General features: G+C 33.9%; 1 protein-coding gene, 1 long non-coding RNA gene and 1 other non-coding gene across 10 annotated transcripts in view; all 3 read right to left on the reverse strand.

Moving 5' to 3' along the window:
* The window catches only part of STXBP5 (syntaxin binding protein 5), a 163,808-nt gene that overhangs the window by 36,516 nt on the left and 110,836 nt on the right, over positions 1 to 16,456 (reverse strand). For 2 of the 8 annotated variants that reach the window (XM_053222124.1, XM_027056683.2), the window contains exons 20-22: positions 12,935 to 12,994; positions 12,788 to 12,835; positions 265 to 315 (exon numbers count right to left, since the gene is read on the reverse strand). The exons of 2 other annotated variants lie outside the window; for them this stretch is intronic. In XM_053222124.1, coding sequence (XP_053078099.1) covers positions 265 to 315; positions 12,788 to 12,835; positions 12,935 to 12,994 — 159 coding nt within the window. The remainder of the gene's footprint in view (positions 1 to 264; positions 316 to 12,787; positions 12,836 to 12,934; positions 12,995 to 16,456) is intronic. 4 more of the 8 variants (XM_053222125.1, XM_027056684.2, XM_053222127.1 and 1 more) reach the window with 2 other exon arrangements.
* Positions 3,008 to 9,772, reverse strand: LOC128315482 (uncharacterized). Its single transcript, XR_008298282.1, has 2 exons — positions 7,138 to 9,772; positions 3,008 to 6,913 (listed from the first exon to the last, which is right to left on the reverse strand). It is a non-coding gene; the product is annotated as an uncharacterized LOC128315482 (long non-coding RNA).
* On the reverse strand, positions 3,994 to 4,102 carry LOC113598950 (U6 spliceosomal RNA). Its single transcript, XR_003419716.1, has one exon. It is a non-coding gene; the product is annotated as a U6 spliceosomal RNA (small nuclear RNA).

The raw sequence follows: 16,456 nt of genomic DNA on the forward strand, positions 1-16,456 counted from the left end.
ATTTCAATCTTACACTAAATTTTGTTTAGAATAAAGTAGGAGAACTGAGAAAATATGTTATTTTGGTTTGCTTGAAATTATAATCTTTTATAATTTACAGATGACATTCTAGAGGCTATTAATCCTTAAACTTCTTACTCCTTTTAAACTTGATTTCTGATAAAAATCTAGTCTATCGTAATTTTAAATCTTCTGATTTCCTGGTCTTCCCCTTGAAGGGAGTTTAACTACTATGGATTTTATTCATTTATTTATTTTACTTACCTAAGTCAGGCTTTAGGTCAGTAGGCAAGCTTAACTTCCTTGACATCTTTGCTGAAAAATAAAACGCATTTTTAAAGTTCTGAAGAGTATATGATTCATATTTATTAATACCAACTGCTCTTCCAGATAGAAGTGAATACTTTTATTACTACATCTAGATGCTAAGATAATTAAAATATGATTAATAATATTATGGGTGGAAAGTAAATCTTATTTTCAATTTTTTAAGAAGTTTGTACTTACTTGGTACACTATCTTTGTGTGTGTGAAGCTCTTACTTCAAGAAAGCTTTTTAAATTCTAACTGTTAATTATTTCTCAGGCTCACAGGAAAGGGTTAGGCTTTTCTAAGAGAAGCAAAGTCATTTCTTAGTAGGAAGATGCAGATAAGGACAACAGAGGCAGAAGACTGAGTTTGGGTAATTGATATAATAAAACCTTTCCAGCTCATCTTCATAGCCACTGAGCTCATTATTTTTTAAGTTAATCTTTAGAACATAGGACAACCTCTATCTAAGATTAAATTTAAGTGTTTGACTACATCATAAAACTATCTGGGTTCACCTATTCTGGATATACATTAACACCGCTATTTACATGTCAGTGAAAGACGGAAGTCATGCTCAATCTAAAATTATGGTATTTACAAAAGTATAAACTCTGTGTATGTCAATTTCTAATTTAGCATCAGAATAATAAAAAAGCCTATTATAAACTTACTGGAATTCACTTTCCATCCTCAAAGTCAGTTATTGCCTTAATCTAGGAAGTGACTTAAAGTTAGGAGTTCTTTATATCTATTGTGTTAGTGGCAATGCATGCATAACAGAATAGTGCTTCCTATGTAAAATACTGAAAAAGCACTTGTTAATACATGAATGCATATATTGGGTTAAATTTTGGGCCGTTAAGAGATACTTAAAGCACAGACCCTGCTAGTCCATAAGGGCGCCATGTAAACAAAGAGAAATCCAGTCATAGTATATAACTTCCACATCTAAAAAAATGACAAATCCAGTATTAGGCAAGAGGCATTAGGCAAACTGGGAAGGGGTGGGGGAAATCAAGTTTTCATTTCCAAGTTTCATTAATCATCATCTTTTAAAAAATAAAAATGAGTCAAATATAAAATCAGTCCTATCCCATTTTCACCCAGATGTAATCAATGTCAGTTAAAAGATAAAATTTACTACAAAACCAGCCAGTGAAACCTACAGTTAGTTGATTTTATATAAATGGTTGCTGTTGTATTTAATATCCAATTCCCTAAAATCAGAAGATATTATACTCCCAAAACCATCTTCTAGAATATAGTATTAATACTTTCAAAAGAATTCAAAGGTTTTCACCAAATATCATAGGTACAATGTACATAGACTGATAAATAACATCTGTATAATATACATGTTATCTGAAGTATTCAAAAAATCAGTCTGGTAGAGTATAAAGATATGACTCGGATGATGCCGATGCCTCTCTAGACTCCACTACTCTACTCTGACCCAGTTATTCTTTCAGGCGAGTTCTTATCCAAAACTTGAATGTACACACCAATCACCTGGCAAACTTGTTAAATCAGATTCGGATTCTATACTCTTGGACTAGGGCCTGAGATCTTACACTTCCAGCAAGTTCCCAGGAAATGCCAATGCTTCTGGTCTATGAACCACACTTTGAGGAACCAGATCCCTAGACCAAAAGAAACTTCAGGAGAGGAACCAAAACTAATTGAGCAAACCCAGTATGCATATGTATATGTTAGTTCACTGTAAACATTCCCAGGACAAGCTTCAGTACTTAGTTTGTAAAATGTAGTGGTTAGGACTTGATTAAGCATCAGATCAAACCTGAGATGGAAGCCACTTCATCCAACTACCAAGTGTGTGTGACCTTAGGCCGATTACTTTGCCTCTCTAAACCTGAAATTTCCTCATTTGTTAAAAAAGGATAGATAATAATGCCAATTTCATAGCTATGAAGATTATACAAGATGATGTGAGCAAAGCGCTGTGCATGACACCTGACACACAATACGGATTTGATAAATGCTAGTTATTAATAATAAACAAATGCAATGATTTCTAAATAAATTGTAAAATGCTATCCTAATGGGCTACTAATATACTTGTAAACTACCCAACATTCCTTTAGTCTAATTCTGTGATAATTTTCCGAGTAACTAAAACAACAAAATGGAAAAAACAAAACAAAACAAACAAAAAAAAACCACTTTAGGACCTAAGTATGGAACAGTAATGCACCACTGAACTTCAGCATCTTTTAAGTTTGTTTCAAAAACTAAATTCAATATATAGCTAAGCATAACAAAGATAAGTGACTTGAATAATTTACAAGCTATATCATTCGTCCTCATTACATTAAAATGTATTAAGTAACTATTTTGTCAATTAGAAATGTATCTGTTGAAGTTTTCACTCAATAACCATATACATATTTCTGCCAAAAAATTTCACTAGCATGAAATTTCTTTCTGAATTTCTTAAGTGTATGTTTTCAATCTCCCTCAGGATTTTCTACTAGAAATCCTTTTATATAAAATTCTCAAATATTTAAAAAACTTAAGTTACTCTTTCCCATAAAATACAATATTTTTTTTGTCTAGCATTAATTTATCATGTAAAAAAAATCTCTGAATATAACTAACCAACTTTCAAATAAATCTTCCGTTGGTCTAACTTTGACATTTTATTGAGGTTAGAACCACACAATAATGACAAGGCAGCTTTTTTTTTTTTTTTTACTCTAGTAACTTTACTATAAATGTCACAGAATGATTTAATTATAGTGTGTAATATTTCCTCCTAAAACACTTTGCAACTGGAGACCCACAACCTGACCACAAACTCAATCATAGTTTTCAAAGACAGATATTTAAGCCACACTAACATTTTGATACAATTTTAAGCAAGCCCCTTGAACAAACAACTTGAAATAACAAATGTTAAAGGATTAACTTTGCTATTTTGTTAATTCCACTTAGCAATTAATATTATTAAAAAAAGGATACAGAACTAATAATTGTAATGAATAGAGAAACATTTTTGTTACAGGTAAGAGGTGGGAACAAGGGCCGAGGGATACTTACTTATTAACCTATTAACTATTTATTGGGCACACGCCAGCTATGTGCCAGAAGGCAGGGATTTCCTGCCCTCCAAGAGTTCACAGTCCATTCGAGGTATGCAATAAGTCCAGTACAATGTAGCAAGTATTAAGAGAAGCAAGCACAAGGTGCTAACTAGAGTACATTGAATTTATAACTATCTTATTACTCTGGAATACTTATCTAAGACCATAGGATATGAGGATAAAGCCAGCAAGGAGTAGACTTTGTACATTTTCACAAAACTATTTGTTCCCCACCTTTTTGTTGGCAGTACTTTTCTTTTTATGTAAAATTTACATACAAATGAATAGATCTTAAATATATATTGAGTTTTGACAATGTACACACCTACATAACTCAAATCGTTAACAAGATATAGAAATTCATCATGATCCAAGAAAGACCGTGCATATTCTTCCCAATCAATTCCTGTCCTTGTCCCTAGAAATAACCATTGCTCTGACGTGTTTTCCCCACCACTGATCAGTTTTGCCTATTCTAGAATTTCATATGCATGATATCATGGCATAAACTGTCGTGTAAGTCATCTTTCACTTGGGACAATGTTTTTTATCTTTCCCCAAAATATTCTATTATTATTTTTTAAAACACGGAAGCTTCACAAATTTGTGTGTCATCCCTGTGCAGGGGGCCGTGCTTATCTTCTCTGTGTCGCTCCAATTTTAGTAACATGTGGTGCTAAAGTGAGCACCTTCCCAAAATATTTTAAAGGTTACATTCTTTCTTCCATGTTTATAATTAGAATTTTTAGATGAAAAAGTCTCAATTAATAGATTCACAGGCATTATCAGATTAATCTCTTCTAACTGTCCCCCTATACACACGGATCTAATTTTTTAAGGTTTGAATTATGTGTTCTTTACAGAAATTTTGGAAAATATACAAACAGAAAAATAAGGCCATCATGAATTCCCATAATCAAGAGACAAAATTTTCCGTATTTCCTGCCACTTAATATAAATTTTTATTTAGTATACAAATCTGTATCTTGCTTTTTTCCTCACTATTAAAAAAAGCATTTCCTTACATCAGTTGTTAGTATATTTTAATGGTTGCATATTTACTTATATGAACACTTACTCAACAATAAGGTATTTTCCAATACATATGGCAACAAAAAATGTACGAAAATATTTGCACATATTTTGATTATTTCCTTAGAAGAGAGTTCCATAAAGGACAATCATTTCTAGTACAACTGTCCCCACATCCCAAGGTCTTCTAAAGTATGTCTTTAAGTAGCAGCTTTTTTTTTAAGTTTAAAAGAAAGGCATATAAACATAATCTTTTACAAACTTGTTAAAAAAAAACATGAATCAGAGAAAATCCCAATTCACAACTCTACCTCCTCAAAACTCAAGTTGCTCCATTTTCTTACAGCTTTGCATGTAGCTACATAGCTAAGAAATCTAAAGCCAGATTATCACCTACCTTTTAATGTAACTTGTCTATCTTTTGGCAAGGGGAAGAGCAAAAGGAGGGGGAAGGGGATTTAAATCTTCAGCATTGCACACTGTGTTTGTATTTGTCGTCAGGTTCCATAGCCCTTTCTTCTACAGTCTCTATCCAGTGATACTGAACTCATCCAGGTAATTTTATGTATCAGATATCGAACTTTTCAGTACTAGACTTCGTTTTATTCATTATAAAGTTGTTATTTTCTCTGCTGATATTCTCTCTGTTCACTCTTTATGGACATTTTTTTTTCTTCTCAATATTAAAACATACTTTAGCAGCTGCTTTAAAAATCCATAGCTGCTAATTTGTGCATCTAGTTCATCTTGAAGTCTGTTTCTAATTTCTTCTTTCCTTTCTTTCTTCCTTCCTTTCTTTCTCTTTCTTTCTTTCTTTCTTTCTTTCTTTCCGTTTTTGAGAGAGCAGGGGAGGGACAGAGACAGAGAGGGCAAGAGAGAATCCAAAGGCTCCATGCTGTCAGAGCGGAGGTCTTGTAGGGCTTGAGTGCATGAAACATGAGATCATCACCTGAGCCAAAATCAAGAGTCGGGTGTGCAACTAACAGAGCCACCCAGATGCCCCAACTTCTTTATTATGGGTCACATTTTCCTACTTTTGACTTTGAATCTTTATTTTACATGTCCAGGAACTTCTCATTGATTGAATGCTGGACAGAGTGGATAATATGTTGAAGGGAGTCTGTATTGTGTCATCCATCTTCACAGGTGGTGAGCTTTGCTCTACACCTTGCCGTTAAACTACTGGAGAATCCTTTGGTTTTATCAGGCTTCACTTTATTCTTTGTTAAAGCAGGTCTATTTCAGTTTGAACTTAGTTCTAGGATATGGCTTTTATGCTAAGAAGTGATCCTTACTCTTACAGAGGGCCTCGCTGGGATATCAAGAGAATCACCAAGGTGCTCAGCAGGGTCTAATGTCAACAACGCCCAGAACTGGGTGACTGCTGGTATCCCTGTCAGCTCTCAGCCTTAGAGCAGGTGGCTGGTGCTAGGCCTTGTGACGTACGGTCTAGCTCAGGTACAGTGTTAGCCTGGAGCTGAACTGGAGGCGAACCTGCACACAGACTTCTAGGAGTCTCCCTCTGTGCGGTTCCTTCCTCTCTAGCACACGAACTCACACGCTGCAGCCATGTTAGCAGCCCAGAACTCTAACCTCTGCTTCCCTAGCTGGATGGGACTGCACCTTCGCCTGAATTCTGCCCACCCTGCACTGCAACAGGAAAGTGTTCCACGGCAGAAACCTGGAGAGGTTGTGGGGCTCGCTTCATACTTCCCCTTCTTTCAAGGATGGCAGCCCTACGCTGCCTATTGCTCAATGCCTAGAAAGAAGAGCTCATCATCCAGTCTGACTAGTTTTACAGTTGTGGAAGGCGAAGTCCCAAACCTAAGGTCTAATGTTGAAATTTAGGCCAAATGTTTTTATCTTTGAATTTTTGTGACTTCCGGGAAATATACTTGTTTTCAGGTCTGTTTAGTCAACCTCCTTGATGGCAGGTCCACAAGCAGCAGATCCAATCCAGAGAACCTCTAGTCAGGCCACCTGGCCGACACTCTGTACCCTGGGATCATTCTGTGGATGAAGCAGTCACAGACTATCCAGGATTTTTTGATGATCACATTTTTACTTCTCAGGAGTCTCAGAAGCACTTGCCAACCCAGTTACCTTGTCAGCTGATTTCACTGCGTGTATACAGAAACTTCCACGCATGCTTTGAAGTTACTGAACTTCCATCGCAGCTTTCAAACTGAAGACATAATTTGAATGAGTTCTTGGAAGACAAGTTGTCTGTTCCTCTCATGTTCAACTGTGCATTCTTCAACTCTTGCTCTTTATACCCAATATCTTCCTTGCTTTGAAATCTTTTGTCACTGGAGAGTATAAACCAGATCTCTTTTTCTATACTTTTGTCCCCAGAAGAAATGATAGGAATGACAATAAAGTTTCTTCAATCTGAAGAAGACTGGTATCAGAGCTGTGTCTTGGCAGGCTATAAACCTGAGTCTCTGCTCTCCTATGAGTGGAAACCACTCTTTTCAAGCAAAATGTTGGGGGGCGCCTGGGTGGCGCAGTCGGTTAAGCGTCCGACTTCAGCCAGGTCATGATCTCGCGGTCCGTGGGTTCGAGCCCCGCGTCGGGCTCTGGGCTGATGGCTCAGAGCCTGGAACCTGTTTCCGATTCTGTGTCTACCTCTCTCTCTGCCCCTCCCCCGTTCATGTTCTGTCTCTCTCTGTCCCAAAAATAAATAAAAAACGTTGAAAAAAAAAAAAAGTTGAAATGTATGCATATTAAATAAAAAAAACCTGTAACAATAAAGAAACTAAAACTCAACTTATAGGATATGGCAAAGAAGCCAAGGGAAAAGGAGGACCAAGAAGTAGAAATTCTCACCACTTATCACACATTATTTTAATAGCCAACAGACCTAATAATATCAATGTCTTTCTCCCATGTTGAAATCTAAATTCCATGAGTCTGGAAATAAAATCTATCTTGCAAAATACTGTGTCTGTGTATGTGTATAGCACTTAATGTTTGGTCAATGAACATGGTGATGAATGAGTAAATAAATGAATAAACAAACTGTCACTGGAATTTTACTTCTACAGAAAGCAGAATTTTCTCACAAATGAAATAAAGAGAAAAAGAGCGCAAATTAAACACGGGCCTATTCATCAAAAAGATGACGTTTGAAATTGTTTCACTAATTTAACTTTAGCTTGGACTGATTTTATGTTATGAACCAAATAGGAAGTTACTTCTAGAAGATCATTTTACATTCTTCCAATGTAAGGAAAAGACAGTTCTATGGAGAAAGAAATGCATACACAGGAAATACTGACAGAGAAAAGACAAACAGACTTTGCTGAGATTTTATTATGAAGTTTGACAGAAAATACATTCGGAAACAAAATGAAAACCCAATACACACTATGCCATACTCTTCAGATTTTAGTCATCCTGAAAAAGAAAAAGAACTCATTAGAAAAAGTCAGACATGTGTAATAGTTTCAAAGTACCTAACTGTAAACAATTTAGTTCTTCACAAACTGAGGAAGAGTAATCTTACCTGCACACTTGACTCGTCTTTCATCTTCTCTTTCAAGATGAGCTTCTAGTCTTCTAAAAGCCACATGAGGGATTAAATATAAAGATGAACTTCTACAGAAGTAACAGCCACACATTTGAGATTGAATATTGGGGAATATAATGTAGAACTATCAGTACTAATTTGAGTTTTATCATGAATTAGAATAATTTTATAACTTAAAATTCTACTTCATTAAGTTGGTGCATACCTTCGTATTCACATGGCAAACTCCAAATGGGCCTCTGAGAATTTATTTTTCAATGTAAATATAAAAGAATTTGGAAAATAGCACAAGAAAAAGAGGCCAGAAAGCATGAGAGTGAAGACACGCTATAGGTAAAACAAGAGTTCAAGAGACTTGGATTCTGGTCCCGACTAGGTCATTACTATGGGACATGACTTTGGATATGCAACTTAACTTCTTTGAGGCTCAATCTCTCTTCTTGAAAAATAAGGGAGCTTGAGCAGATTTAAAATTATAGAATTTAATGAGTTAGTGATTTAGAATATAATGATTATGAATCCATTTAAGTTGGGTTAGAACACTTTAAAGAAGGAATCACTGGGACTCATGTAAAAGAGAACTAATGAAAACAATACTTGGACTAATGATCATTATTTTCATTGATCAATTGACTTCAAAAATTAGTTTTTGCTAAAAAAGAAAATCATTCAGGGGCGCCTGGGTGGCTCAGTCGGTTGAGCGTCCGACTTCGGCTCAGGTCATGATCTCGCTGTCCGTGAGTTTGAGCCCCGCATCGGGCTCTGTGCTAACCGCTCAGAGCCTGGAGCCTGTTTCGGATTCTGTGTCTCCCTCTCTCTGACCCTCCCCTGTTCATGCTCTGTCTCTCTCTGTCTCAAAAATAAATAAACATTAAAAAAAAATTTAAAAAAAAAGAAAATCATTAATTACCCAAAAAACTGCTAACCTAGAATCCGAGAGATTAAAAAGAGGTACAATCCTCCCTAGGTTAACAAATACAACCTGGAAAATATCTATAGTGTCTGGAACTGGTGCTCATTAAATGGAGCTTTGATTTCTATCTGTTTTGGCACAGCACTCATTAAGTCACTATACTTTTGGATCTTTATATTTTAATCTCTAGTTATTATTTCCCCCTCACAGTTTCATGTAATCATTCCTTCTGTATGAAAATTAATAATAATAGGGAACATGGACAGGATCCAGCTAGAAATCTATCTTTCACAATGAAAGAGAATCATAATGAAATAGAACTAATAATCTTTAGAAAAGGTTGATCATATAGTTTCAAAATCTACCAAACAATGCTAGCATCTGGACCATATTTTATTCATAAGGTACCACGAAAAATTTGATTAACACTTTAACAAAGACATACATTTTAGGACTTTTTATACAAACGTAAGATAACAAAAAGTTTCACGGAATTTTGCATTTCCAAAGTTTTGTAAAATATAAATAATAAGCAAATAATAAATTGATAACCACTCTTATTTTCTAAATGATTTACAGAAATGGTTACCACTACAGGAAAGACTGATTTTGGAAATACTGATCATTAAGATTTTACTAACAAAAATTAATCATCAAGTATGAACAGGCAAAACAAATCACTATCTGTGTATTACATACATGTACCTTTCTTTAGGGATGCTGCAATTGTATTATATTCTGCTGTATTTTTGCTGTTGAACTCCTAAGGCTCAAGTTATTCCTTTTTAGGCTGCTGTTCTTATGCATGAATAAGGAAGTCACTGTCAGTATCATTTACCTGACTTAGCTGTCAGCCAGGAAACAAAGAAGCTGGGCATTGGGTAGATGTTTGCTGTAGTTACTCTCCTTGAGTCTGAGTTTTGAGAAAGGTAAACTTCCAGCCACGGTATATTACGTTTGGGTGAGAGGCACCAAGATGACAACCGTGATCTGGCACGAGGGCATAAGTTAGCATGAGTCATCCTTTTTTCTAGGTTACTATGTGGATAGAACAGGGTCATAACCAGAATATCTAGTTACAAACCACGTAACAGATCTGTTTTTGAATCCTTCCAGACTCCAGTAAATTGTCTTACGAGGTAATACACTACAGTGTTGAAAGGACAAACAGTGAAGTCAGACTACCTGGGTGTAAACCCTGGCCCCATCATTCACTAGATATGTAACCAACAGATACATTACTTACACTCTACCTCTCAGTTTCCCCTTCTGTGAAACAGGGAAATAGTAAGTAGCTCAATGCAGTTACATGGAATGGGTTAAATAAGAAATATTATTTATAAAGGGCTGGCACAGTGTCAGAAAAATTGTAATTTTAAGTATATATATATACACACACACACACACATATATATGTATATATACACACACACACACACACACACACATACATATTTAAAATACTGTTATCATCACAGCTAACTCTGCTGTTCTGTTGGGCAGTAAAAAAAAAAAAAGGGGGGGTTGATTTTCCAAGCTTGGGTTAGATTGTTTAAGAATGACATTTTGCTCCCTACTCCTCCAATGTCAGCAGCAGTTACTTTCAAAGAAAAGGTAAAGCTTCAGAAACAAAGTATCAGAGCCAAGACATTCAGTCAGTCTCCCATGCAAGGAGGGTTTTTTGTTTGTTTGTTTTGTTTTTTTTTTTTAACCAGTGTCAATCTTAGGGGTCTAGACTTAATTCTTAATGCCTTCCTTTATGAGGCCACTTCATAACTTCCTAAAGTTGAAGCTATAAATGTCTGTAGACTGAGGAAGAAAGAGGTGGTAATTTGATGAGGCCCAGGGAACTTCAGAGCAAGTACAGGACTGCATGATAGGGAACACAGTGAGCTAAGAATGCTCAAGGAATCCTAGCACTTTTGACACCATAAACTTTACGCAGAAAATATGTCTTGACAGAGAGGTCTTCAGGAGATTGTAGGAGTTTCTCCAACCCCCCCCTCCGCAACGTTTCACTGACATTTTAGTGTGCTTTCAATAGCATATTTTATGTTAACTCTTATTACAAAACTAGACACTAATGTAGGAAGATAAACTCCTTTTTTTTTTTTTTAACTGTAAAAACTTTACAGTCTAAAATGGAGCAGTCTCCATTTGAACAAAGGAAAAATTGAGAAGAGAGCTTTTCTTGTAAATATGTTGGGATTAAAACCTATATTGGAAGATTACCAAACAAAATTACACATAAAATAGGAGCAGTAGCTTCTGAAGATGTAAAACAATTATGTATAACTGTAACTAACCTAACCTTTGAAATGGTGAATAAAGTTAATGTGTTTCCCAAAAAATATAAAAACTGGCATGACAGAAACAAAAACTTGCCAACAACATAAAAAGCAAGAACATTACCAAAGAACTATCCTTCCTTCTAGTAATGTTCTTAATCCTAAGAAATTTGTTAATTGAAAACTTTCAAATATTCAAACTCAGATATTCCATGTTATGTGTTCTATTCACAACAGAAAAAAAGAGGAGCTAGTCAACACATAGTTAACAAAGCAAATACAGGATCAAAAATCAGACAGAGAAATTATTCAAAAAAACGTAATCATATACAAAGTTCCTTTTATGTAAGGTAAAATTCCTAGATAATTGATAGATCATAAAAGTTCTTTGCAAAAGTGTATGTAGGAAGGTCTCTTATAACTTTTTACATTATATGACAGTAAGTACTATTAAGACAAAATATACTATAAAAAATTTGGTTGAAAAGTATTATGCGATAGTGCTAGTACATAATTAAAGCGATTTAACTATTACCAACTGATTCACTATAAAACCACAAAGAGATAATCAATTCCCCATATATGAAGAGCCCTTTGCCCAAGAATAAACCATCTTATTTAAAAATGACCAGACGTGCTAACAGTCAGCCAACGTTAACATGACTAAACAGGGTTCAATTTACAATATGCAGACAATATAGATGCTACTTTTGAGAATTTTGGCAATTTATTTTTACTATATATTAAACTTTATCAGTTGACCAAAGGTAAATCTATTTCAGCTGCCTAGAAATGCTCCTCATTTAATATAATTCAAGGAACACGTGATAGGCATTTCAGAGGAAATAAATAACAAAAAACAGTATAATAAAAATTGTGGGTTTAAATCAAAGATTAAATTTATTCTTTTTGTAAAACAGTACTTCTCAAGCCTTTAAAAATCTTCAGAGAATACTCAAATTTTTATGACAAACTAAAAATCCTAGAGTTTGATTATATCCCCAAAGTTTGATTATGTATTTTGTTTTCTAATTTTAAACTTTGAAAACCTTAGACTGGGTAATTCAATTCAAAGTATACTCATAAAAACAGCCAAAGAGATTAATATAAAATACTCTCCGTCACTTAGTTTTACTTGTGGGGATTGGGGGGAGAGTCTTAAGAAAATTCCCATTTAACTCCAGGGCAGTGCAGATTACAGAGTCAATATTTTAGAGAACCATTGAAATTGGGGATTGTAAAAATTTGAGAAGGATGGGAAAAAGGTAGGAGAAAATACAAATAAAAACTATAAAGGAAAAATCTCAAAATTTGGTATAAAACTGTACTATTTACGACATAAATTGAACCCTGCTTTATTTTAAATAAAGCCAAAATAAAAACAGAATAATTCACATCGTAAGTCAGGAAAAACTGCAACACCAATTTAACTAATTTTCAATAATTATTGCCCCAATGAGTTTAGAAGAAACAGCCCAAGAGATTATTGCTTAGCATAGAAATAACAAATTAATATATACAAAATGCAATGCATTAGATCATTTTCTGGTGTTGAGTAACACTGCATATAGCAAGGATTAGAAACAAAAGAGAAATTTCTATTTCCTACCTATATCACTGGCTACCATCTTGGAAAACTTTCTGCTTTTGGTCTTCACTGAAAATAATATTTTGATATAAAATGTCAAAATCTATTCAAAGTAAACTAAAATTAAACATAATTAAAAGAAAATGCTTTAAAATAAAGATACTATACCCTTTTCTATAAAATTATTCATTTTTTGTTCATCATCTGAATTGTGTGGTGATGAAGAACCTACACGAATCAAGACAATGGAAGGAACAAGCACATAGTCAGTCACAAACACGAGTTGTCACAGGGAAAAGTACAACCAAAATAATCTGGTAACCTCTAAGGTAAGTTTCCATACTATTAGCCATGAGATGTCATGCATATAATCAATAACAGTTCTCATAATATTAAAGTAAGAAAAGTAATCAGTAGTTCATTGTATTTCATGGTACAGAATTCCTTAATATATGTAAATACTAACTCTATAATGATTTCTCCATAAATTACAACCATTTGGAAAAATCTTGGTATACACTATACGTTAGAGAACAGGTAAAGAACAATATAAGCAGCAATAAACAGTTTCTGAACGAAAATGCAAAACTTCTTCGATATTAGTTAACTGAATAAGGTTCATCTAGAACTAAGAATCTCAGGCAAGAAGTATACTGACAAAATTTACTTCAGAGTTAGCTTACCATAGAGATCTTTTAAAAACTGAGGATCATACTTATAATTTTAGGTATGTTCAAATACTTACTTATGTTTAATGAGGTAAGAAATAGTTAATTTTATTCCAGCTGTGACTTCTAATATGTTTAATATTTTTACAGTTAAGATTTTACTTGCCTTTTCCTTAAAAGAAGTGTTTCTAACTTTTTATATTTGATTTCTGACATTAATGTTTCATTTATAAATGTACTACTAAGTAGCACTCTAGTTGACAACTTCTATTATTAAATGATCTATTCTTCATAATAGCACATTTCAAATGATATCTCATCCATAAATTTCCAGTCTCCTCGATATAAATCACTTCCCCCCTTTTGAATTTCAACAACCCTTTGTATACTTCACCTATGATGTGTACTTCACTTAATACCTCATATTTTAAGTTCACACACATGTCTTTTTCCCACTGCACTGCACTTCTAAAACACCGGGCCGGTTTTCTTTACTTTTTTTTCTTTTTTATCCCAGTGAAAGTACTGAACCTTAATAAATAAGGTCAAACTGATGCTTTCTTTGGCCAAGTGGAAAATATCTTTGAAGTCTCTCCAAGGACCAAGTAAAACCTGTCAACATTGGCAGTATCCAATTACTTCTATAATAGTCTTAAAAGAGTATTCTTAAAAACCATGTTATTTTTGTTAAATAGCACTTATGGATCCTTATAAATCCTATCTCAAAAAATATCACATAAGTAACACTGAACTCGATGGAACATTTTCAGGAGTAGAGATGGATATACTTGTTTTTCAAAGAAGATAATGGTTATAAGAGGTTAGCCACAGGAATGTAAAAAAAATTATTAATACTTATTTTATGTGATATATTTCATTTTAGAGAAATAGCTAGGTAACATATCAAACATGAATATCAAATCATAAAAATGTTTTTTAGTTATTTCCAACGTAATAGGCAACAGAAGCCATAAATGTAAAACAAACGGATTTATTTTTCCCCTAACTGAAAATGCCTATCATTGGTTGTCAGAATTTTTGTCAAAGTTCCAAAAATGTTTTCAGCATAACTCACTTGAATAACTGTGAGTTATCAATATCTGTGATATTGTGAATATCTGTGAATATCAATAACTGTGATAAAATAAACACCGAACTTATCTACAGCTTTTTTTTTTTTTTAGGGTACATGGAAACTCCTGAAGGCACTGTTTATATCATGGTTAATGTGGCCCTGAGCCTTCTTCATCCTGAAATAACCTAACAGATGTTTTTATCATTTTCACATATGTGTAGACACACCACACACACACACACACACACATACTCTTTTGATGCAGTACTAAAACAAAATTCCATTATTAAAGTGCTCAGTAAAGAAATCTGAGTTCTTTGAAATAGAGATCAAATGGAAATGGAAGAAGTGATTTCTTATGTTAATTCAAGATGACAGAATTAATATTCTACTTCAGAGAGACTCCTGGTTTATTTAAAAATAAGTGGAAAAGGCAAACTATATTCATAACTTGGATATTCTCAGTATGCTTTTTGAATAGAGCTTTGATATTGACCAGCCAAATTGTTGGGATCACCAATTTTGATCATGGATTGAAATGTTTTTCAAAAAAGTTTTTCTTCATCTATATTATTGAGTAAACACACTGATTTTGATAAAGGACATATGGCTACTTTTCACTTCTATAATAGTGGTTCTCCTAGTATTTATGAGAGACTCACTAACTTCCAACCCACTTTCATGCATTTCTTTTTCTCTCATAGATACACTGTTTTCTATTAACTATATTGGTTTTAACAGTCCATATTATATCACTTAACTATAGATACATAGATAGATAGATACACAGATAGATATCCTATCACAATGCAGGAAGTATTTGAGGCTAGTAATTTAATTACTACTTTCCATGGTTTTAATAACATGATTGCCTTGTGGTTCCTCTGATTCACCTCAAACTTACCCCAACCATTTTTTCTTTTTTGACCATTCTAAACTAAAAGAATTTTCATGTACTGGGGAGAGGAAGGATACTAAATTATTCCTTTATTGGGGTTCTAAAAGCAATGAAGGCAAAAAAGTTACAAATGTGCAAAGAATAAGACAACTGGCCCAACATGGGTAGCAAAAATTACTATTAGCTATTTTAAAATGGAGAAGTAGTGAAAGACACAGCTGTAAGAAAAAGTGTCAAAGGGTTAGTTTTCCAGAATTTTATTCTAGTTTCTACTGTATGTTTTAGTATGTATGCATGAGGGAGATCTATTTCCTGCTCTATGAAACACGTTTCAGGCACACCTACTATCTACTAAAATTTGATATTTTTTTTTGTGAAAGCAGTCTTTCCTCATATGCAGGAATGGATATAATTCTTCAGAAATTCTTATATCTTTCAGAGCATAGTCAAAGACTAAACTAAATAAATTAAGTTTTATATCTAAGATAAGAATTTGTGATTTATCAATGATTTTTTCAGTCACAATGTTTACTTTGCAGTTCAAACTCACTCGAAACAATACCCAGTATCATATCATCTGTATGTTAAAACTATACTGTCCTTTCACATGGACAAAAAAGCATAATATATTTGAAAATGTTCAACAATGTTTGAGTTCCTCAGGTACAAAAGGAGCTATTTGGAGAGTTTTTACTTTTATGCACTTTTTATATTTATATAGTTATGAGATTTTAATATACTTAAATACTTACTTATAAATACCTCTTTTTGGTTATTCCGAACTGATACACACACACACACACACACACACACACACACACACACACACACACACACATATACACACACACCTGTACACCTGTTGAAAATTTGGCTTAGGATAATGAGGAATATTAGTTTACTTGGGTTCTATTATTACATGTCCAAATCATCCAATTTGGCTTACAGCCTTAACACACTGACAATGGCATTCACATGGTCTTTGGAGAGAGAGGTGAGAAGACCAGAACAGTATTGTAGGTAGATGGACACAGAACAGCAATAATGAA

This window comes from Acinonyx jubatus, chromosome B2, assembly GCF_027475565.1.
Source record: "Acinonyx jubatus isolate Ajub_Pintada_27869175 chromosome B2, VMU_Ajub_asm_v1.0, whole genome shotgun sequence".
NCBI lineage: Eukaryota > Metazoa > Chordata > Mammalia > Carnivora > Felidae > Acinonyx > Acinonyx jubatus.